Raw genomic sequence first — 24,305 nt, forward strand, 5'->3', positions numbered from 1 at the left:
CTAAACTGAAAATATGTTGAAAATACATCAGCGATGGCAGGATGTCTAGTCATGATTAACATCTATTGTTCCTGATGTGCACAAACAGCTGAATGACATTGGCTACGATCAACCACTTACCTACAGGCTGACAGAAAAGGGTGTTCTGGGTAGCCAATTTCAGTTTTTTGAAACATACATATGAAAGCTGTGCGTAGGTTTTTTCACAAAGGAAGCAAGTAGAGGTGAAAAAAACCTACAAATCTCTTTGCTAATTTGAATAGTTTCATTCAGTTAAAGAAATTCATAGTATCCAATCATTGTGATCACATCTCAGTCATGACGCCTTGAAGTACAGTAAGAAAGTACAGTGCGGTTCATTCAATACAAAACTAGAGCACGGGAGAGAGTGGCGCCTCAACGGGGTGGCCAGGGGACCACAGCTCCCAGATAATCATCGCTTCATCCCTCATGAAAATAATCAAAAATGATTGGAGGCTTCTATGTGGAGTTCTTCAACTTGAGTAGACCTATTCTCAGTAAAGGTTTCACTCTTTAAAACCAACATGCTCCTTCAAATTGAAGCTGTATGTAGAAGTATATTTTTATATTTTTTAAGAAAAGGACCACTATTGAAGAACAATGAATGGCCTAACATGTACAGATACATGACACAATAAAACAGGATTGTCGTGGAACGTAATATGTTAACTGTACCTGTATTAGTCAATGCACATCAGATAATAGTAACAACATTCAGAGCATATCTATGATTCAGAGTCTGAGCCAGGATTGTCTGCACACAGCTCTCAACATGGAGGTACCTGAGTTGGTGGCTAGCAGCTAACAGTGATAACAGTGCAGTCAGTGCAACAACAACAGTGCTGACATAGCTAATGTTAGTAATGTGGGGCCGCAGCTAGAGGGTGTGCGTTACACTTTTGCGACAACGCTATTGCAGTTATCAGCAGTAACCATCGCATGAGCACATTGCAGCACAGCGTCGATTAGCTAGCCACTGGGATACACAGTCAGGGCCTCACATGCACTAACATGCACTCGCAGCCGGGCCATCTACCACAACAGAGAACAGAGAAGCTTGAATTACAACACACACTGAGGGAGTGTGACTTCATTTACTGCACAGGACATTATTACTCCATTTAATACTTACATAGCTTGAACAGGCGACCCTCCGGTTCCCAGCCCAAGTCCCTATGGACTGAGCTACTGCCGCCCCAAATATACATAGCTTTCCACTAGCCTCGACTTCAACAGCATATTAGAATTTCTAAAATTCAGTTATGGCTTTTGGTTTTGGTGTGCCACCCCAAGATTTCCAGTGGCCCCGTCTGGCCCCATGGAAAAAAATTTGGGAGCGCCCCTGTTGGAAGCACCAAGCGCATATGCCAGTCTTAAAACACCTGATCATTGCTTTAGAAGAAGAACATATATTGCATTTCAGCTTTACAGTACACTAATTTAAAGCCAGAATGCAGTAATGACAAGCTGTGACTCTGATGCTACCCCAACAGATTCAGACAGAGTAAAATGCCTGTTAAAGAGTGAAGACAGACATTTTTGCGGAGCTGTAAAGATTTTCGTGGTTTGCGTTTGAGTAGGTCAGATTTCTCAGAGGCTGAAAGTATGCACAGTGTCCTGAATGCTGCTAGGGTTTATATAACAGGCTATAGTATGACCAGCACTGTGATAATGGATGGCAGCCTTCAGCCGTGTGCGTGTGTGTCCTCCTCGTACTCCCTACTCTTCCTCCTCCTCCTCCTCCTCCTCCTCGGCAGCAGTGACACACTGGCCTACAAACAGAGTGTTCTACCTCGCCTCACCCCTCTGCTGCTCTCTCTACCACACAGTCATTGTCTCTCTACTTCTTTCCTCTGCCTCTCTCTGCATTCTTTGTCGTGTTTGTCTCACCGCCTCATCGTCTCTCTGATACACACACACACACACACACACACACACACGCACACAGTGGGAGGGTTTCATAACTCACCTGCCTCGCTCTAATAATGCAGCCTTAATAACTCATTCAGGGCAGTCTGTTATATAAGAGAGGTGTGTGTGTCAGTCAGATTTGTGTGTGTGTGTGCGTGTGTGTGTATGTGTGTGGTTTTGTCATGTTGAGAGCTGTATTAGTCTTTCGAATTTTTTTTTTTTTTTTTTTGTCTTTGTCAAGGCAAGTTACATAACCCAGTTAAATCTCGGTTTGTCTTCAGAAGGAAACCACAACTGTTTTTCCACAAGTATTTTTTCTTTGGTTTCGGCTTTTTCTTTCTCTTTTTTTCAGACCTGTGGTTTGTTTCTCTATGTCTGATCTGTGTGATATTTCTCCTCGCTTCACCCCTGTGGACACTGTGATGAGGTGAAACAAGAATGTGTGGACAGAGCAACAGAGTTTAGAGCAACAAACATTCATGAAACAAGTGGAAAAAGAGACTTTTATCTGGAATATCTGTTGCTAAATGGATAATTCTTGCTCATATATCACTCTAACCAGATTTAACACATTAATTGCGACTGTCAGGTTTTCAGACTTCTTCAGTCTGTCTTGTCCTTGATTGATTTATTGATCTGTTTATCCTCTTATTTGTCTGGTCACCAGTCCGTCTGCGTGCTCGATCTGTCCACCTGAAATCATCTCCAACATTTTTCTTGTTGCTGCAGTCTGGAAAGCAGTCGTAAAAGTAAAAGAACAGTATGAGCTCTCCGTAACAGCAGGGGCGAGGCGAAAAAATCCTAACACTGACAACACACACACACACACACACACACACACACTGTATCGCGTATGCTTGCACACACACAGGACGGACACACACAACACAACATATCTGCCGTTGTGCATTTGAATGTATGTGTTTGTAAGTCTAGGTGTTCTTTAAATGTCACTGTTCGTCTGCCAGCTCTTTCGAGTGTGTTCTGCGAGTCTGTGACGCGGTACATCTTTGTGTGTGCGCGTACAGGACGTGAGGTTCTTGTGAACATGCTGGTTGTGTAACAGCCAGAGGCAGCAGTTACATAAGCGTCCCCCCTCGTCCGACCAGCCTCAGCGTCTGTGGCCTGTCTGTCTGTTAGAGAGCAACTTTCTGTCTGAGTGAGACTCGGGCTGTGTGTGTGTGTGTGTGTGTAGAAGCAAATGGGGCTCTTAATAAAGCAGGTTGTTTTACTGTGTGCAGCATCCTCTTGAGGCGCCTTGAGGTGGTAATATGAAAGAGAATAAGAGAAGTTTTGAGTGTTGCACGTTGACCTTGACTCAACACAACCTACTGACCTCGATAACACCTTCATCCATGACCTGTCTCCATTTTTGTCATGTTGACATTTTGACCCCCTTCTGACAAGTAACACAAACACCTTGTTGAATCGGATGTGGCAGGTTACGGTCAGATAAAATCAGGCTTCCTGTTTTTTTCCATCTGTGATCTGTGTTTTTCCATCACATTTCAGTTTGCACGGACATTTTACTGTCTTGTCCTCATCCCCAACAAAGTGAGTGTACATGTGTTTTAACTTTGTTAGCTTGCGTGTCTGTCATTCTGTTGGACTTGTCAAGAGCTGGACTCAACCCTAGATGTTACCGAGTATGTTTTCAGGGAGATCCAGAAATCAGTTTGGCCTAAAATAAAAGGGAATGATGTACTAGAGCAAATCGGAGAATTGATTTTATTTGGCTGGGAGTGTCTTGTGGTTTTGGTGGATCACGACTAAAGTACGTAATGTTAAACTCTCTCATTGGAAATGAGATTCATTGTGATTTTTTTTTCTCCCCATTCTGCCTTTTGAACTGGAGACAGACATACTTTTTTCTAAAATTAAGGAAACTCCTGATTTCCTGGTTTCACTTCATTGTAATTAGCTGGATATCTTAAAGTCATATCAGTTTGTGGTGAAATTTGGTAGGAACAAGGCACGAACCACACTCATGACTCATGTGCCCCGTTTTGTCTTAACATTGTTCGAAAAAGAAACTTTTTGGTCGTTGCCCTTATTTTCATTAACTATTAACCTGACTGACATGACCCCATGATTTTCTATTATGAACCACATTGAAATACAGGTGCATAAGCCTGTCACATATTTCTGTACATATCCATGATCAAGAAGCTAAGAACATACAGAATGTTCCAAACCTTTGCAGTATGACACTACCAAAGAACGTACTTTATTGTGAAGTAATGTCAGCCTGTCAAAATTAGCACAGTCAGTTAGACAGATGTAATTACACCTTGTAATGAGAGCAGCATGCCGAATGTCTCCAACGTCTTCCTGCCCTGTGAGGCATTATTCTGTGTTTTATAACCTATCGGGGGGGAAGCTTATGTAACAAAGAGGACGCAGCAGCCCAATGAGCACGCTCAAACATGTACCTGGACGAGAGGAGAGGGGGAAGAAAGGCAAGGTGGGAGATGAGACGCAAAGAAAAATGAGAAGAAATAACACGTAATGGCAAGAGAACGCTCTGCTCCTCTCGATGGGTAAAGGTTGGGAGAAGAAGTGGCAGGTGAATAGAGAGGGAAGGTGTGAGGGAGAAATGAAAGTAGATTTAATTCAGACAAGTGCAGCTGGGTAATTAAAGAGGAGGAGGAGGAGAAGGAGGTGTCGGCAGGTAGAATCAGACAGATGAGGAAAGAAAGGAGGACAAGTGAGAGGTGAGAAAATGAGAAATAGATAGATGTGAAGAGGAGGAGCGGGTCAGATAAGACCATAAAAAACTGTAATTCTGCCATATTTGATTTCACGTATAAAGATTGGAGCAGAGTGATACAACTGTGATAGAAATATGTGCATGAATAGGTCCATGTAGAGTAGAGAGGTAGTGATACGTATATTCTGGTTACTAACTATCATAGAAAGAGACTGATGTTTTTGAAAAATGATAAAATCAGTTTAAGCTGATTTTCTTACCTCAATTTAATGTCCACCACACCTTAACCTTACCTTAAAGGTTGGTGTGTTTCCTGCTGCAAGAAGATGCTGACCACCATAGTTAACTGGAACAAGGTCCTCCTCCTACTTTGAAATATAATACAAACTCTGATTTAGTTGCAAATTGTATTTTAAAACCCCCTTTTCCAGACAGTTTTTTTTTTAATTTGGCATGATTTATTCAAGTTCCAATTTTAAAAATCCGTATCAAAAGCCTCTGAATAAATACAGATAAGAAATGTCTTTATATTTAAAAAATCCAAACTGATAATGCCTGAGATGTCGATGGCATGTCCTGTAGACTGTATAAAATAATGGACCTAGTACCGCAATGTCGCCCATTGGTTAATGGACTCCTGTTTAAAAGCTTGGAGTGTGGCATTTTGGCTGTTGCCATCTTGCTTTTCTGGAGCCAGAAGTGACCATATTTGGACGAGAGGGTAGAGTTGTAGAGGAGTGAGGGGTGGATCTGACTCATGGACTTTAGTGATGCCTCAGAGAGAGCCTGTCACTCAAGCATACTCACCCTTAAATATGCATAACTTTAGGCCTTAATAAAATGTAAACCGGTGAGTTATGTAAAAGTCACTCCCTGTCCAGTTGTCATGAATGTTAAAATTAGCTTTAGAGACCAAACCGTCTTTTGTACCAGACTGTAAACATGTTGATTGCTGCTGTTAAGTTGTGACTTTTGACATGGGGGTCTGTGGGGATTGACTCATTTTTGGAGCCAGCCTCAAGTGGCCATTACAGAAACTGCAGTTTTTGGCACTTAAATGTTGGCTTCAGTTTCAGCCAGAGACTGCCACTTGCAATCTCCTTAGCAGATTTCACATTTATTAAATCTCTTCCTTTAAGAGATATCAGTGTGTCCATGCTAATTACATAAGGGGGGTTTAATGGAATCATTAATCAATGATTCCCTCAACAAGAACTCTCATTTCAAATCTGGCATTTTGCCTCAGACTCTTTGCAACAAAAGCTGCCCCTCTCAATGGCATTTCAAACGTCAGCCATTACACAATCTCCACTGAAGTTTTCCAAAACATGTTGAATAACTATGAGAGAATACATATATTTATAGTTCCTAATAGACAGGGCAAAGAATTCATTCATCACTTTTCTCCCTGGAAACCACAGCAAATGCTGCTACAACGAATTCTGTATCCCTCCATTTCCTGTCTATTTCCTGGAATCCCCGTCTGTGTTGGATAACCAGACAGTTTGTCCTCTGTATGTGTGTGTGTGTGTCTGTGAGACGTGTGTGACGTGGAGGATTCTCCGCCATGCTGTAGTAAATAACTGCCGTCATCTATAATCTGCTTGCGTAGACAGTCAGAGGGCGAGACACAGACAGCCTGTCCACTTATGTCCTTTCATTTATTTCAGTATGCAGGTCAGTGACTCACAGCGAAGAGAAGCAGAGGCAGGAGAGTTGAGACATTAAAATATGGATTTGTTTGTTAAAGAAGCCACTGGAAAACACACACACACCTGAAAACAGTGGCACCTTAGTTCAGGGGTTCGGGGTTGTGGTTTACAGTTTTCTAAGAAACTAGATCCTCACGGGGAGATCACTCTCAGCTCTGTCACAGTTTGTAGTAATTATTAATGGAGCAGCTCAGAAAATGTTTTATCTGAAGACTTTTACAGATTATAATCTTTACTGGTGTTTGGAGCTCGAGGGCAGTCGTTTATCCATCTGTTCCTAAGAAGTTTTTTCTGTTTTCTCTAAAGAGCAAGAAGAAAACCTTATTCAGTGCAAGCTGTTTTCATTGCTGTTGGGTGAACACTTTCTATCACTAACAGTTTTTTTTACAGAGCCAAGAAAACAGCCTGAATTTATCCAGTGAGGGTTTAAAGGGTTTTCACACCTAAGAGTAACACAAATTTGTCGGACCACAGAGGAGTTGATGGGAAAACACATTGCGAGGTTTTCGTATATGGTATATTGCTGCTTCTAGATACTGTAGGCATCCGCTCTTTGGACACAATGTTTGGTTTCTCTTTTTCTTCCTGTAGTTTTTTAATCTTTTCTGTGGTCTCTCTTTTTCTTCTCTTTAAATCACTGACACACTTGAAAGAAAGCCACCAACACACGCCAATGCAGTGTTGTGTTCGTCAGCACAGTGCAAGCAGTTATATAAACACCTAACATATACGTAGATGTGGTTACATAACCTCGTGGTTACAGAAGACATTTCCCCACTGCAACCCCCCTCTGAGACAGACACACACGCACACAAACACACAGTAACCATGATTTTGTTGCCAATGGCCTCGCATTCTTCAGAGCCACATATCTCTCAAGTACATGTTGTGTTGCTTTTTTGTGCAGAGCAGCAAGTCTCAAGCCCACAGGGAGTGTCCAACTGAGCAAATTAATGGCTTAGAAAATTTGCTGCGGGTGCTTATTTACTCTGACACTCGCTGACTGCCGATGATTCAGCATTGCATCAAGACACTTTCTCACTTTCTCTGCTCAGTGTGTGGTGATAGAGGTTGAGGGCTCGACTGCATTCATACTTCATCATCATCTCATGTTGCCTACGCCTCGGCACGATTGTTTTGCTTTCTACTTCTGCTTATCACTTGCAGCAGAATACTTGAGTTTGACTCAGTCTCTTAGCAACAATTGGCTCCCCAAATCCAATTGTCACCTAAAGATAACACCTTCATTGGACTTATGCACAAGGGAGTGTTTCTTAATGAGGCGGGCAGGCCTCTGAAGCTGAGTTAAGACCAGAATTAAAACCAGCAACTAGTTACTGCAGTTGAAGTGTGAGCTGTTGCCAAATTAGCAACAAATTACTCTGAATTCTGATAAATACAAGCAGTTTTCCTTCCAACCATTTTTTTTTCAGCTGGAGTTAAAAATGCAGAGATGACAGACATTAGAGTTACAAAGCTTTCCTCAGTTGTCAGCCAAACAAAACTCAGTGATTCCAAATTTCCCCAAGTCACAGTAAAACAAAAAGGCTTTGGTGCAAGTCTGCATTTTCACAGAACACATGAAGTCATTGTAATCAGCTTAACAACAAGCAGATTGTTTGTGGACTTGTTATCTGTCCAGCTAATTAAGGAAAGAAAATCTTAATTTGACCATCACATCAAAACCACTGACAAGTGAAGTGAACAACATTGATCATCTCGTTACAGCGCAATGTACTGCAGGGAGACCTTGGGTTCGGACACTCATGTGGATGCCACTTGACACACTCCACCCACCCAAACACTGTTACAGACCAAGTACACCGCCTTAATGGTAATGGCACTCCTGAATGGTGGTGCTCCCCCAGCAGGACAATGCACCTTACCACCATGCAAAAACTGTTCAGCAATGGCCCGAGAAACGTTACAAAGAGCTCAAGGTGTCGACCTGGCCTCCAAATTCCCCAGATTTCAATCCCATCGAGCATCCATGGGACCCCAGAACCAATTCCCATCCACAGTGGGACCTCTTTTGATCGGACTTGGCTTTGACATGTCAAGGCGTAGACACCTTTGGGGATGACCTGTGATGTCTGGCACCAGGGCATTGGTGGTGCTTCCTTTGAGTCCAGTGGGTTGCGAGGCGGGGGAGCAGCATGTCCCTTGGATGCTTGATCAGATTGCGATCTGGGAAGTTAAGAGGCCGGGTCGACACCTTGAGCTTTTTGTCAAGTTCCTCCTCAGGCCATTCCTGAACAGCTTTTGAAGTGTGGCATGGCACATTGTCCTGCTGGGGGGTCACTGCTTTCAGGGAGTGCTGTTGTCCAGAGGGGGTGGGGTACTTGGTCTGCAACAGTGTTAAGGTGGGTGGTGTGCATCAAGTTGCATCCATATGAAAGCCAGGACCAAAGGTTCCCCAGCACATCATTGCACTATGATGAGCTGGCCGATGTTATTCACTTCATTAGTTGAAAGTGCTACCATCATTTAAATAGCAAACACTCTTCTTCTGCAGGCTTGAAAGGAGGTTTGTTTTGTGCCCTTTTCACTGAGAAATGCTCAGTCTCATGTTTACAAGAAGTTCTCGCAAACCTCTCAAACACTTTTTCACTGTTTGTTCATACAATCAGCAGTTGTGATTTTTTTAAGTGTTATGTAATGTGTTTGGCGTACTTTTTATCAGAGTGGCCATTTTGATTAGAAGGCCACTATTCTTGTGTCGTAACACGCGGTTAGAATGTTATCACTTGATTAAATGGGCGTGTTTAGTAATTATCAGTGCCACAGATCTAGGCTAGAAGGATCCCACTACTCTGGCGGGTATGTTCAGAATGCAGTTATCATTTCCACAGCACCCAAAATGTGTGTGTTTGCTTGTTTAGCATGATTCAAGTCTCGGTTTCTTGGGTCCTTAGTGGCGAGTATGGAATGATTCATTAGTTATGTAACGAATTATGTGCATTGGTGTGTGTGAGAGTGTTTTTGTTGTATAACCTGTCCCTACTGTCTGGTCATATTGTGATAAGAGTCTCCCCAAGGTGTGTGTTTGAGGGTTTTTGTGTATGAATCTGTATGTCTATCTTTATCTATGTGACTGTGTGTGTGTGTGTGTGTGTGTGTGTGTGTGTGTGTGTGTGTGTGTGTGTGTGTGTGTGTGTGTGTCAGGCACTTCACCTTGACAGCTTCCAAACTGCTCTAAAACAAAGTCACAGCTGCTCAGTTATAAATGTACCAGTTTCTGTTCAAACCTCCGATCCTTCACCGTCTTGGCGTCTCCTCTAATTTTTCAGAAGTTGAGTTTATTCCTGTGAGCACCTGGAAAGAGACACATAGTCCTGTCACTACTCACATAGTAGTGACAGGATGAGAGGGTATAGAGGTACAGAAAAGTGTTAGTACCCAGAGGTTATGAAACTTGTTTTCCTGCATTTTCTTCTGCGGGATTTCTCTTAAAATGTAGTTCTTACGTAGTACTTTTTGTACTGTGAAACAGAAACAAGTGGTCGGCTGAGTGCCAGCTTGTTTTTCAAAGTGACAAATGTTACATAAGTGTCCTCGCTTTGATATAAAAAAAAAAAAAAAAAAAAAACAACCTCAAAGGTAAGGACATTACCTTGGCAGTCTTTTGTAACTGTACACATAACAATTATTTTCATTTTCAATTCATCTTTTTATTTTTTTAATTGTCTTGTAATGGCAGAAAATACAGAAAAATGCCCACCGCAGTCCCCAAGCTCAACATCTTCCAGTTGCATCTGCTTTATTTGTTTGCTTCATTTCTTTTTCCATAATTAGACCAATTTGTGACAATGCTGCTTATTGTAAATATTTCATACTTAAAAACATCTAGTTTCCTGCAATGATGATGTACACATGTATATTATGTTCTTTAATTGACTTTGCTGTAGACAACAATCACTTGAAAGGGGCAGATCATTTTCTCTTGATTAACTATTAATGTCATAACTCAACTAATCATTTTAGTGCTGGAGACGGATACATGAACACAAGCCAAACAACATAAAGTTGTCCTGATGCTGATACTGAGTCTCCTCTTCAGCTGCTCTCACAGCCGACCGGAGGTCCTTATCTCTTCTGAAACCGATAAATTTATCTGGTAAAACCATTAAAGTGGTTGTTAAATGTTTGGACTCTGTCAGCCAGTCTGCTAATGGCCTGCTCCACCACATCCTACTCCTATAAATCTTCACTGGTAACAGAAATCAGAAACAGGTGGAGTTATTAGGAAACGGGTGTGCTTCTCCTGCACTACATTACTACTGTTTCTCTTATTTGTTCTCATTTTTGTTATTGTTTCTTTAGTATTGTATGTTCATATACGTTCTCATAAAGGTCTCATGCCACAACAAAAGTCAGTCTATTAAGCCCCATTTCCACCAAACACTTTCGGCGTGGTACCTTTGGAACCAAAAGTAACCCTTCACACATGGTACCTAGACCCTAGGTACTGCAACACCACAAACAGTACTCTTAAATGTGGGCGGGGTTATTGTCACTCACTGTATTTCCTCATTACAGGTGACACAGATAGAAGTCTGCACCTTGCTTATCATCCACAGAACGAGGCTGCACGCCGACATTTTCAGAACAAAATAAAACAGGCTACAGTGAGAGTCTCTCTCCATGGGATATTTAGAAAATAGCGGGTTCGTGCACTTAGTCTTATTAGGGCAAGCTCAGGGGTTCAGTGTTGCTGTAGCCCACAGGAACGGCGCTCAACAACCCTTGTTTTTTTCAGAGTGAGGATTAGAATATATGCAGTTCATATAACCCGGCCAAAATTAATCTACGTAAAATCGTATGTCATATAAAACAGTGATGGTCAAAGTTGTTAAAGGGAAATTTAAGGTGTGTTGATTGATTCACGTCTGCACCTCACGCATTGAGTAACATTACAAGTCGCCTGCAGTCGGCCCAGTGAATTAAGTTATTTTTTATTCCGACAACAGCTGCTGCAAGAGGCACCGAGTCATCCTTTCATTTATATTTATAGTCTGCTAATAAAACTGACACACATGGGGCGTCGGTGGCTTAGTGGTAGAGCAGGCGCCCCATGTACATGGCTGTTGCCGCAGCGGCCCGGGTTCGACTCCAGCCTGTGGCCCTTTGCTGCATGTCACTCCCCCTCTCTCTCCCGCCTTCACGCTCATCTGTCCTATCGATTAAAGGCTTAAAAATGCCCACAAAATATCTTAAAAAAAAAAACAAAAAAAAAACTGACACACAACTCGGCCCTGAGCAGAGTGACCGTCTGCTATTGACCAATCAGTAGACTGCAGTGTTCACAGCTCCACCTCTTAACACCAGATCTGTGTGCTAGGTACCCCAACAGAGGGGTCACCAAAAATGGGGACAGTACAGAGCGGTGCCATTGGTACCATCTACAACTTTTCACAGTGGAAACAAGCATACTGAGAGGGAAAAAAAAAAAAGAAAAGCGTATCGAACTGAACTGAACCATGCCGTACTGCTTGGAGGAAATGGGGCTTTAGTTGTAGGTTAACAGAGGCAACCCTAGACTGTGGGGGGCCAAACACCAAACATTTGCCTGGTTTGCCTATCCTGACAGTGCACCCCTGTAGGCTGAATATAAACACCAAAAATGGCAGAGACATGAGCTAACTCTTACTTATTTACACACACACACACACACACACACACACACATACACTCTCTCTCTGGTGAATAATTCCAGAACTTGTTGTCCTCTTGACCTGAGCAGAGGAAACAGTCCTGTTTCCCATAATCTACGTCTGTGTGTGCTTGTTTGTGTGTGTCACCGCTGTTTTTTTAATGTGTGTGTATATGTGTGTCTGTGTGTGTGTGTGTCCACCCCCTCTCACTCTGAAGTGCATCTCTCTCTCTTTGAATGATGACCTCGCTTTCATCTAACTCCCCTCTCCTCTTTCCTTTCCTGTCTGCCCCCTGAGTGTCTCTTTAGAGTGCTCACAGTGTGTGTGTGTGTGTGTGTGTGTGTGTGTGTGTGTGTGTTGATGTTGAGGCTCTGTGCATTTCAGGAATCGTTATATAACTGTTCTGTAAGGTTGAGTTGGAGGGAGGAGAGGGTAAAATGGGGATGTGTAAATCCAGTCTGGGACATATTCATGTGTTTTGCTGCTCTTATCTATATAGGACATAATAACTATAAACTTGTGTCCAGTGTCATTAAAGCTTTTACATTTACTGTTCCAGACACACAATGTTTGGCAGCTCATTCCTGGAAATGTGGCGTACAGGAAATTATGTTTCCTGTTTTTCCTTTTCTTTTTTTTCTTTGATTGAAATAACTTGAACAAGAACATGGTTTTAAAATAGCCACTTTACATTATTATCTGAAGAGGAATAGTATTTGTAGCCTAAAGAAACATATTAGAAATATTCATCTGTTCTTATGTTTAGCTTAGCCAAAGTTGTTTGTGTCTCCAGTCCTGTTTGTTTGTGTGTTAGCAGGGTATTCAAAAAAGTCTTTTGGACCCAGTCTGTGTGAAAAATCTACCTAAATCTGACGTGCATGAATTTATTTTAACATTAAAGTACAATTAGACTGATATGTGTATTCATAATTTGGAACTAGCCTAATGTGAGTCCAGAGTCAGCACTGTTTGTGAGTGAACCCGAGTTGTGAAGACCTCTGGTGTAGCACGTCTGCCACAAAATTTTTATGGGTGGAGGTACTAGGACTCTAAATGTATTTTTAAATGTATTTTATTACATCTGTGATTTAATGAAACATTTTTATATCTCTCAGGCAGTAACTAATGTGATATCACAATAATCAAGGATTGCAAGTAAACTGTTTTTTGAAATGCCACCCTGAGACACATAAGCATACCACACACACACACACACACACACACACACACTTATGCACACACACTCACAAACACACACACCAAGACAGGCTGCTGTCATTAGCAGCCAGATCAAGAAGTTTGTTATCACGTAGATGGACTGAAGGGGCGTTTTATGTAAGTTGTTTTTCAACATGCAGTGAGCTCATCCCCAGCGTCCATGCTCCATTATGTTGAGTGTGTGTGTTGTCTATTTGTGTGTGTGTGTGTATGTGTGTGTGTGTGTGTGTGTGTGTGTGTGTGTGTGTCTGTGTGTGCGTGTGTGTGTCAGTGTTTGTGTCCTGTCTTGTGTTTCATAAGCCGTCCATATTTATGATCCAGCTCTTACATAAGCCTCAGATCTGGTTCAGTGTGTCTCTGCCAGAACAACTTAGAGAGAGGAGGAGGAGAGAAGAAGAAGAAGAAGAAAGGTGAAATTGAAACACAGGCAGAAGAAGACATGGAGAAAACTAGAAATAAAGACGAGTTTAGGAAAAGATCGAGGAATAGAAATAAGACAAACAGAGTTAAAGGTGCCATACGGTGTCATTTTCATGATGTGTTTTTATTGGAGTGTGCTTTGGCTCAGGATGAGAGAAATCTTCTTCATGCTGTTTTGCATATGTAGTTTAGTTTAATGTCAATTTGAATACATTTGAAAACTTAAATCCTCACAGGCTCCGGCTGGCAACAGCAGTTCCAGTGAGTCAAAGCAGGTTGTTGGGAGTTTCCATTTCAAACACAGTAAACATGCATGTTTAGAAAAATTTCAGCAGCTCGACAAAACAAGTCCTGTTGGATATAAGAATACCTGTACGGGTCTGTGTATAGAGTGACATTTAACCATTTGATCTTGTATATCTGACTACAGTAGGGGTGTCATCCACACCTGTGGCAAACCCATCTGAGCATATTTAAACAATATGTTTACCAGCACAGTGAACATATCATGCAAAGACTGGTTACGTGCTTTACTGAGATGATGCGCATGTTTGATTTTGCATTGTTGACATCACCTAATGATTCATTAAAATGATTTACATTGTCCTGTTAACTGACAGTTATAATTAATAGGTGTGTGACTTAAGGTGATGCCAGCGCTGAGATCAGTTATAAGCAGACACCGTCCTTGTCTTTAAGAGAGGGGTGTCCTGGATGTGACCATTCTTAGTTTTTCATGGTTTAATTGTTTTTGAGTTGTGAAGCCGTCATGCTAACAAGCAGTTTCATGCCATTTCCACTGAGTCACTAACTGTTATACAAGCCATGAAGCTTTTCTGAGTTTGGTTATTTGTGAAATGATGGGAAATTAATCACAAAATAGTGGATTTTTTTATGAAAAACTTTAACATAGTATGTACAGTATTTCATAGACATATGTAAAACAGCGGGATTCATGCTTCAGAATCAAAGTCAGGTGTGCACTATAGAACAGTGAAAATACTACAGGTCTGAATGTTTTGAGATTTGATTCAGAAATTATTCCTTAATCTTGGCTTTATTTTTGTATGTTGAAATTTTACTATTTGTCTTAGGGCAGTCTCATTCTTTGCAGAATACTGCTAGTAATTTTGGCCTGTTTGTAAATTGATTTAGAATCATGGACGATAAGATTATAAACTGATAATCATGCCCTGTCACAGTTTGTCCTTTTTTTATTTCGCTTTAAATAACGATCACTAATTCTCCACCTGTCTTCCCCACACAGACCAGTCCCACAGCGCCCCCTTCAGCTCAGAGAATGAGGCTCAGGGAGGCGACTCGGCTGCATGGCAGTGTACCCCTCCCCCATCTACCTCACCTTCAGGGGAGACGCCGGCCCACCCTCCTCCCTCCCAGCCCGCTTCTAGACCCCGATCCAGGTCGGCCAGCCAAAGCCCCTCCCCTCCCTCTGCCCTGATGGGACCCAAGAAGAGAAGCTCCAAACCGGCACACATGAGACGCAACATCAGGTACTGAATTCAGCGTCCTCGCTTTAACTTGAAAGACTGTCTCAGTTAAAGGGTTCAAATGGACGCCCACATGCTCCTTGTGTGGGGATCAATACACAGTATATGCCTACATGTAGCTAAAAGCTGGATTTATCTGCAGTCCACGGACATCTGGAGTCACCTGTGACATGCAGTTCAATGTAGTAGCAAACAGAATTAAAAAAAAAAAAAAAGGGAACACAGCATTGATGATATACATTAAACATAATAACAACTCAAATCAGACTACAGGGCTGAGTTTCTTTCAATCATTTTTTGACTAGATTTTAGAAATTGACTCAATGCTTGGCAAGGAGCAACCAGTCAACCTCAAGATGAAAGGGATTACGACGAAATCCCCTGAGTATGTTTCTGCTGAGGTGCAGAGTAAACTAACTCACTCAGCTTATTCGACTCATATTGTCTTTATAATAACATTCATTGCTGGCTGGATAATAGGATTTATCATCTCTCTAGTTTGTCTCTGGATTCCTTCATCCTCATCTCTGATTTCACTCTCATTTGAAGAACAAAAGCACACAATTACTGATGAAATCTGTCAGTGATTATGCAGCCGCATGCTCAGTCTGCAACTTCATTTCCTGCGGCTGCCAGAAACCATAATATAGCTCAGCCACAAGTATGCTGTTGCTTTACGTAACAGCATCTTTACAACAACCTCAGACACAGATGCAAACATCTGTTTGTGTATAAAAGTGTTAATGAGTGGAGTCATTTCTGTTAGTTACATGTTGCTATGTATTACATTACATCAGTTACATTTCCTCTGATCAGACTGTGCTGAACTTATGTATTATTTCCCCAGAAGTTCATCATTTACCTCATATTACTCTCTCTCTCCTGAAATGAAATTATGATGCTGTCAAAGTATTGGCAACTTTCTGCTTCTGTAGAGATATACTGAGGGAGTGTGTGTAGGAGGCAGTGGCAGAATGCAGCCCACAATGATAATAATAATCATAATAATAATAATATGAGAGGCACACGTAGCTCTCATTCTAAACCATGATAGGTATTTATTACAGTATATTTATGGTATATTTTTCATATTCTTAATGTAGTTTGTCTATTATATATTTTTGTTCTTGACTTTTGCAGTACTCTGCCTTCATTTCCTCAATATTTTTATTGTGTGCACTGAAGTTGAAAACCTATTTGGCAAACCCTATTCTGATAGTTGAAAAATAAATTTATAATATATGATGCACTGCGGGTGCATTAACACATGATATCTTAGATTTATTTAAATTGTAGTGAGCCTAATTTCTTCTTACATCCTAAAAAACAATCCTGAACAACAGCAAACACACACTGTATTGTTAATCGTCTTTTACTGTGTACTTTAGAAACAAAATTGGCTAAATTTTATTCTGGATTTCATGCTGGACTCCACACTTTTTTGACCACTAAGGGGCAGACAAAGTCAAAAACATGCTAACGGACATGCTGCCCTGTTAAAGTCCTTGTAGCTAACTTGTCTAATAGCTAACACTTTCACGCCTCCAGCAGACATTTAGCAACATTAGCATTCATTTGGAGTCATGTTTCTGTCCACTAGGACATGTAAGTCCACTGTTAACTCTAATTTCAGTTGTGGTTTGTTTCCACCGACTCCTGAGAAAAACTCCTGGCTGTTAAACAGCTTAATATTTAATGCTAGGCTACATTCACTAGCTAGTTGCTAATGTTGTCCGCAGGTAGTTAACATTAGCTTGCGGTGGATTTATCAGAGCTTTTGTATCCAGTTGGTAGGGGTGTAACGGTACACAAAAATCACGGTTCAGTACGTACCTCGGTACACAAGTCACGGTTCGTTTTTTTTTCGGTACAGTAATGAAAAAAATAGACAACTATTAAATATCTTTTACTTATTGGTAACCTTATTAAAACATACCACCACAGCAGTTAACTCTTTGTACACAATTTTTGAATGAAACAAATATATATAAAATCCTGCTTTTTCACATTGTTTGAATGAAAATAGAAATATAAAAGTGAAAAATAAAATCCTGCTGTTTTTTTAACACATTTTTTGAATGAAAAATATAAATATACATTTCTGCTTTAACAGTTTTACTCAATTAAAATAAAAAGTATAGTGCAGCTGGTCAGCTTTAAAGCCTGCTCAGATTCAGTTTTACTAGGAACTTACTTAGCTTTCCCACTTTGTTAAAGTGCAGTAAACAAAACATGCTTATATCTAAAGTGCAGCTTAAACAATTTTACTCAACTCCAATGGCGTTGGTTATTTCTTTAGCGCGATGGTCAGGGAAACGCTCTTTCTTTTTAAACGACGACGATATCGTAGTTTGCACCAGATTGCTTTTTCTAGTCGTGCCGGTTAACGTTCAAACTCGGGTGGTGTCGCTTTAGATGCGTTAGCATGTTAGACGTGTTTCCAAGTACATACCCGACCGCTGTTCTGCAGTGTCGGCACACTGCTTTTGTCTTGTCCACTTGTTTATTTCCATCTTCGTATTTTACCCTGAAACCAAAGTGTTCCCAAACGGAGGACTTAAGGTTTGCGGGTGGGTCTTCAGGTTCGTCAGGCTCACTTGCCATGTTGTCAAAATGCGAGAATGCGCTGCACAAAGTGAAAGCGGAGATTTACGGTGGGACTCGGTCCGTCACTCAATTATGTCCGTCGGGGAACTAGATATTTTAAATGGTTCGGCTCGCAAAAACAGAATTAAAATAAAACAAAATAAAATAAAATAATATCCTGCACCCAATAATTCGGTACAGGGTCGTGCCAAACCGAAAGTCGCGTACCGAACAGTTCGACACAAATACATGTACCGTTACGGCCCTACCAGTTGGAAATGGCTAGAAACAAAATTGATATGAGATTGAACCAAACTGTAAAAACTAACCAACTATTACACCAAAACTATTAGCTAAAAGAGTAATTTGATTTCATGCTAATATTTAATTTATAGTGGTTAATGTAGCTGTAAAGAAATAGTTGATACCTGGTTGTAACTCCAGTGCTATGACTACGCAAACTAATCACAAGAATAAATGCTGACATTTTGTGTTTCCTCAAACCATGGATATGTTAAATTTGTATGTGTCATATGTTAAATTTGTACATTTCACGTTATGTTTTTTAACTTGTGGGTAGGTTTAAGCACAAAAACCACTTGGTTAGGGTGAGGAAAACATATCTTGGTTCAACATGGTTGGAAATGTCCGACATCTCGGTAAAAATATTTGTTATTTGTTGATCTCTAACATTGGTTTGCTGCTGTTTGCTGCTTGTCAACAGACTCGCCTGAGGAGAAACTCTGCTCATATACATGTCACTATAGCTATGTCACTTTAGAAACATTATGAAATCTACAAATGTTGCATAATCTTTGGTTTGCATAAATGTACAATGCCAAAATTTTACGCTGGTGACTTTTGTATACAATGAAACCACATGTCAACCTACAGTTAACAAATATACTGACAATTGTCAGTTTGTGAAACCACATTTTTACAAATGTTATTTTTCTCTGTTTGTTTGTGTAGGAAGTTACTGAGGGAGCATCAGTTAGAGGCCGTGACCAAAGCCGCCCAGCAGGATGAGCTGGAGAGGAGGCGACGTCTGGAGCAGCAGAGCAAACAGGATTTCCCCGTACCACTGCTGCCTGAATACACAACTGGTGAGAGCATGTACCCCTCAAAAAAACTTACATAAATACTAACAACACCCACTGGTCCATCAAATGCCAATTTTCCAACATGTACATCCAGATAAATCCCTAATCCCAACTATTAACCAAATCATTTAAGCTGTGGGGTTCAACTATGTCTCACATCTTCTTTAACTGGGGACTAGTAACCTGTCTGCATACAACATAACGTCTTCTTTCCTCTCTTTCCTTTATTTTACTCTCGTCATCTGCTGTATCATTCCTATCCTTCTCTCCAGGCGATGTGACAAAGCACGTGTCATCGTCGTCAGCATCGACGGCATCGCAGCAAGAAGTGAAGTCGGTCAGGCAGGGAGTGATCTGCCTGGACTCCAGCAGCACTGGCGTCAGCGAGGATGACAGCAAGACTAATGTGCCCACCTCCGCCACCACAGAGAGCACACACAAAACAGGTGAGACAGACACACACCATCATCTTGAAGCAGTTTAGATCAGCAAAACTGCTTAAAGAAGTTGTTTTAATTTTACATCATTTATTCATAATTGTCTGAAACAAATACTGCAGATAAGAGGAATGTTTTTGACTTTTTTTTCTACAGGTATTATGACTTTTCCTTGAAAGAAATTAAGTGTTTTATTTTGAGTTAAATTTCATGTTTAAAGTGGATCCTTTTTTTACTATTTGCTAGTATTCTTCCTTTTCATTAGCTGAGATAAAAGAGTGAGGTAATACGCAGGACAAAAGCAGACTGACAGGCAGAAGCGCAGAACAGCTTTCTATCACGTGTGTAAAAACACTTTTGGAAATCAGGATCAGAATAAACTCCTTAAATCTGTGGCTCATGTTTGGTGTATTAACAATAAAAATCTAAATTTTCTAGAGAAAATGCATTTCATATAAAGTACAACCCCTTTTAATGTTAACCAGGCTGTATTTCTATCATAAAATAATGACAGAGGAGTTCAGATGCCTGAATTAGTGCCCCACACATCGAAGGTCTCCGACCCAGATAACCCTTGAACCTCTGATTGCGTAAGTGGGCTAGTAGGTCAGTCATGAAAGCAGATAGCAACACAGAGCTGTGAAAACCCATCATCCAGTTGTATATTCTGAGCTGTCCGCATAGCTTGGCAGAGCCTTAAATAGGCCAGATGCTAATTCTTAAAATGCCTTAACAGCCCAGTGTGAGCATTGGTACAACGTGTGAAGAGTTTGTATTTCACATGTCAAGTGTGCAAGTTACACCAACATTGAAGTCCACTTTTATAAAACTATGGATAGATTCACAGATTTTCAACTCACTTCCATTATTTATTATCATTTTTAAAGGGACAGTTCACCCCCCCAAAAATCAAAAATACATATTTTTCCTCTTACCTGTGGTGCTGTTTATCAGCCGTAGAAATGTCTGCCCTTTTTTTCATATATTTGAAAAACTCAACAAGATAATCCACAGACCTTGTCGTGAGCAGTTTCACGTGAGAACATTTTTTCTTTCTACCAAACTGCACCCATCAATCGCATCACTGCACAGAAGGAAGTGTGCATCTACTCATGAGTGAGAGGCTTGTGCACTTCACAGTGCAAGGTGTAAACATTGAAGGCGTCCTCCTCTGCTGAACTGTAAAGGTAGCTAGCTTAGAGATGCTAGGTGAGTTAGCAGTAGATTCACACTTTCGCCTGTGCTGTGATGCAGTTGGTAAGTGCAGTTTGGAAGAAAGAAAATAGCTCCTACATGAAACTGCTCACAACAAGGTCTGTGGATTATCTTGAGTAACCAGGTCAGGATTTTTGGAAAGAGACATTCCCGTTGAACTTTCAGATGTATTTATTTTTTGGTGCCTTGAGTACCACAAGTTGAGTGCTATCTTGTTCCAAAGAAAGTAGGCAGACATCTCTTCGGCCGATATCTACAACACCTGGCAATTCACACTAAAACAGTCTAGATTGTTTTTTATTTTGGGGTGAACTGACCCTTTAACATGGCTTTGACGATAGCTTCTGTTCCCTAAAAACCTGACATTCTATGGAAGTTTAAACGGTCAAATACCGTGTTAAAAAGCAGAAGTTCACAGGTCAGAAGCAGGCGGTTGTTTAACATAAAGACCTTACATGTTTTATGATCCCTCTTTCAGTACAAACATGGAATGTGTAACATTGCTGTTAAAGTAATGGATTTACAGTTTTCTATCATAGGTGTTAGTGAAAGCACCGTTATGAAAAGAGCTACAATCACAATAAGAATGAATGAAAGTTGAATGTTCAGGCAGAGAGGTCAGACTGATGCTCTGATGATAAATGGGATTTTTTTTTAAAAGGTTTATTCTCTTGACTTTCATGTCATCACAATTAGACCCTTCAGCTGCCCAGTTCAGCCACAGGCCATGAAGCCAATCCATTGCTGCAATTTGAGGTCCACTACCTTGCTCCAAGGCACATCTAGCAGTCACTGAGGGAGGGATCTGTCAAAGGAAAATATCACTTGAATACACAGTTCTGGTAGTTTTTATGTCTGGTGGAAACATCACATCTCTAAAGCATCAGTCTTTCAGAGATTAAGCAAAGCAGCCCTAATAGCCTCATGACAGCCATGCGTTTATTAAATTACACACTGTTTCAAATTGCTTTCTGAGCCCAGGGGTCTGGAAAGTCGGCACATTAAAAGGCCGCATCAGCTTCAATTTCCAGGAAATAAAACAGAGGATTGAAAAACAACCCGAATTTTGAATGAGGTTTTTATTCAGAAAGCCACAAAACAGCAGACATGTGGGCCAGCGTTAGTCTGAAACCTCGGGATGATTTGTCGGAATGAATGTTGGTGATAATGTTCAAAAACACGTCCAAAGAAAACACCAACCGCTACATCAATCAGAGTGAGTGACTTCTACGGTCATCTTAGCCTTCGGCAAAGACAATATGAAGGAAGTTTAACTTTATTTCAAACCCTGGCACTATTGCAGATTGCTTTGAATTCTTACAGGGGCGAACGGACTCCACAACCTCTGTGGAAACATTTTAACCCAATTAGTGAAAGTCTGCCTACACATTTAGACGGCCGAGGTCAAAAATCTCTTCTGTTCCTGTGAAGAGTGTATGTGTGTGTGTGTGTGTGTATGTGAGTGTGTTTGTGTGTTTGTGTGTAGTTTTCGTAGATTAGCTGCCATGTGCATCAGAATATTTAAAACCTCCTCAGGGTACATCATGTACCGTTCCCTTATTGCCCAAGTAGTCTCACACACACACACAAACACACACACATGGACACACATTCACAGAGCCACTCAAACAGTCAAGGATAAACACACACTTTTAACGCACACTCATCTGGGGATAAACACACATAGGTTCTGTATTGAAAGAAGACATAGGCAAACTGAAGGCACACACACCTACAACACAAACACACACACAAATAAGAGCGAGAGGTGAGATGAACACAGATAATGTGTCGATTTGGGAGCAGAGACGGACAAGAGTGAAAGAGAGAAAAACAAATGGAGGGAGGGGAGGAAGAGAGATGAAGGGAGAGAGTGTCTGTGGGGCAGATCAGAGCGGGTCTATGGAGCAATAAAGCTGGCTAATCCTGGTTATGAGCCAGAACACACACATATACACACACACACAAACACACATAATAAACACACACACACACATTTGCAATGGCACAGTGACATTTCTAGTTGGGGTTGCATAACCAGTCTCCCCCTCCACTCTAATCCTACTTGTATAACCAGCCATTCACTGCAGTTATATAAGCTCTCTCTCTAGCACACACACAAACACACACACACACACACACACACACACTAACATACTGACACACACACCTCCTCTCCCTGTCGTGCCCCGCCAGCTTGTGTAACTTTCACCACTTGATACCGTTGACGTTGAAGTCCTTTTTATCAGATATGGATTTCAATCTGTCTGCTTCACACACACACACACACACACACACACACACAAACGCACTCAGTGACGTCTGTGTTTGATGTAACATCACGCTCATGACGGAGCCACTGTTCACCACATCACTTGAGATGAAGGTCAGTGATGAGGGCCAATGATTGTTAAGAATTGTTTTCATTTTTTTGCAGTCATTCAGTGAGAACATGTACTGAGTTCCTTGTTCAAGACTTCCAAATGTTGTCTTGTGTTCAGCTTTTCAGTTTCCTCTGAAAAAGTTTACACGGTTCTTCATCAGAAGGCGCTATCAGAGAGAAATAAACGCCCCTCCTAAAATGGACCTCCAATGGAATTTTTGGAATTTCCTCTAATGTTTGTCCATTATTTCCTGTTAGTTTGTGTGGAAGTATTTTTCATTTAAATGCTTATGTGAGAGCAAATTCAAATCCTTTTGAGTTGCTTTGTGAACTTTGATGTAGAAGAAACAGTTTGCAGGACTTGCTGTGTAATTTTTTTGAAACATTGTCTGCTTCCTCCTGTGCAGATGTGATCGATCTGAGCTCAGGCGAGGATGACGCCATCGTCCACGTCAGCAGCGAATCGGCCATCGAGGAAGAAGAGAGCGAGCCGAGCGGCGCGCACGCTAATGACGTCCTCAACCGACCAGACACCCAGGGCAGGGTGCTGGTCAACGTGAACCATCCATCTACAGAGAAGGACATTTTCTTGTTGCCTCAGCTGGCGCAAGCAGTCAAACCTCACCAGGTATTGTTATTATTACTGCTCCTTTTTGTCTAGTTGTCTGGTCCAAATAAGTTTCTGAGTATTTTAAAGTGTGTTTCGTTGCTGTGTCCATATCTTCCTTTCATACTGCGAAAATTACTTCCGTCATAATTCAGATTTCTTGACCTTTTCTAAGTCAGGGACAGCTATGTGTGATCTTTCCTTCACTTTTAATGAGATATCATGATCTCTACTTTTTCACCACCAACCTTCTACTCTGTTCACCTGTCTCACTTCCTCCCACGCTCCAATTCACCATCTCGCTGTCTTTTCTTATCGCCACGGCTTCAACTTTCTCTCGTCACCATCTTCCCTCTCTTTATGCTTTGGTGCCATCACTAAATTCTCCTTCTCTTCTCTTTTCTGTCTCCTCCTCAGATCGGTGGAATCCGCTTCCTGTATGACAACCTGGTGGAGTCCGTGGAGCGGTTCAGCAGCAGCAACGGATTCGGCTGCATCCTCGCTCACAGCATGGGCTTGGGCAAAACGCTGCAGGTCATCTCCTTCATCGACGTCCTGTTCAGGAACACCCAGGCTCACACCGTGCTCGCCATTGTACCTGTAAGCACCTGTGGACTTGATGCTGTAATACAAGGAAATATGGAGGGGTGGATCAATAAGTGCTCAGATGGAGACGATATGATTAATGAATAACAATACTGATTCAATCAAAAAAATTACAATCCTCAAATTTATGCTAATAATCATGTGAATTAATATTTTGGTGACAAAGTAAATGGATGTGTGATTAAGTTATCACAAGAAGCTTAAAATTTGCTGC

General features: G+C 41.2%; 1 protein-coding gene across 4 annotated transcripts in view; it reads left to right on the top strand.

Annotated features, from left to right (window-relative positions):
* The window catches only part of LOC126402688 (helicase ARIP4-like), a 99,584-nt gene that overhangs the window by 60,259 nt on the left and 15,020 nt on the right, over positions 1 to 24,305 (top strand). For all 4 annotated transcript variants that reach the window (XM_050064854.1, XM_050064856.1, XM_050064858.1 and 1 more), the window contains 5 exons: positions 14,914 to 15,157; positions 18,713 to 18,846; positions 19,116 to 19,289; positions 23,286 to 23,506; positions 23,903 to 24,085. In XM_050064854.1, coding sequence (XP_049920811.1) covers positions 14,914 to 15,157; positions 18,713 to 18,846; positions 19,116 to 19,289; positions 23,286 to 23,506; positions 23,903 to 24,085 — 956 coding nt within the window. The remainder of the gene's footprint in view (positions 1 to 14,913; positions 15,158 to 18,712; positions 18,847 to 19,115; positions 19,290 to 23,285; positions 23,507 to 23,902; positions 24,086 to 24,305) is intronic.

Source organism: Epinephelus moara, chromosome 16, assembly GCF_006386435.1.
Source record: "Epinephelus moara isolate mb chromosome 16, YSFRI_EMoa_1.0, whole genome shotgun sequence".
Classification (NCBI taxonomy): Eukaryota; Metazoa; Chordata; class Actinopteri; order Perciformes; family Serranidae; genus Epinephelus; species Epinephelus moara.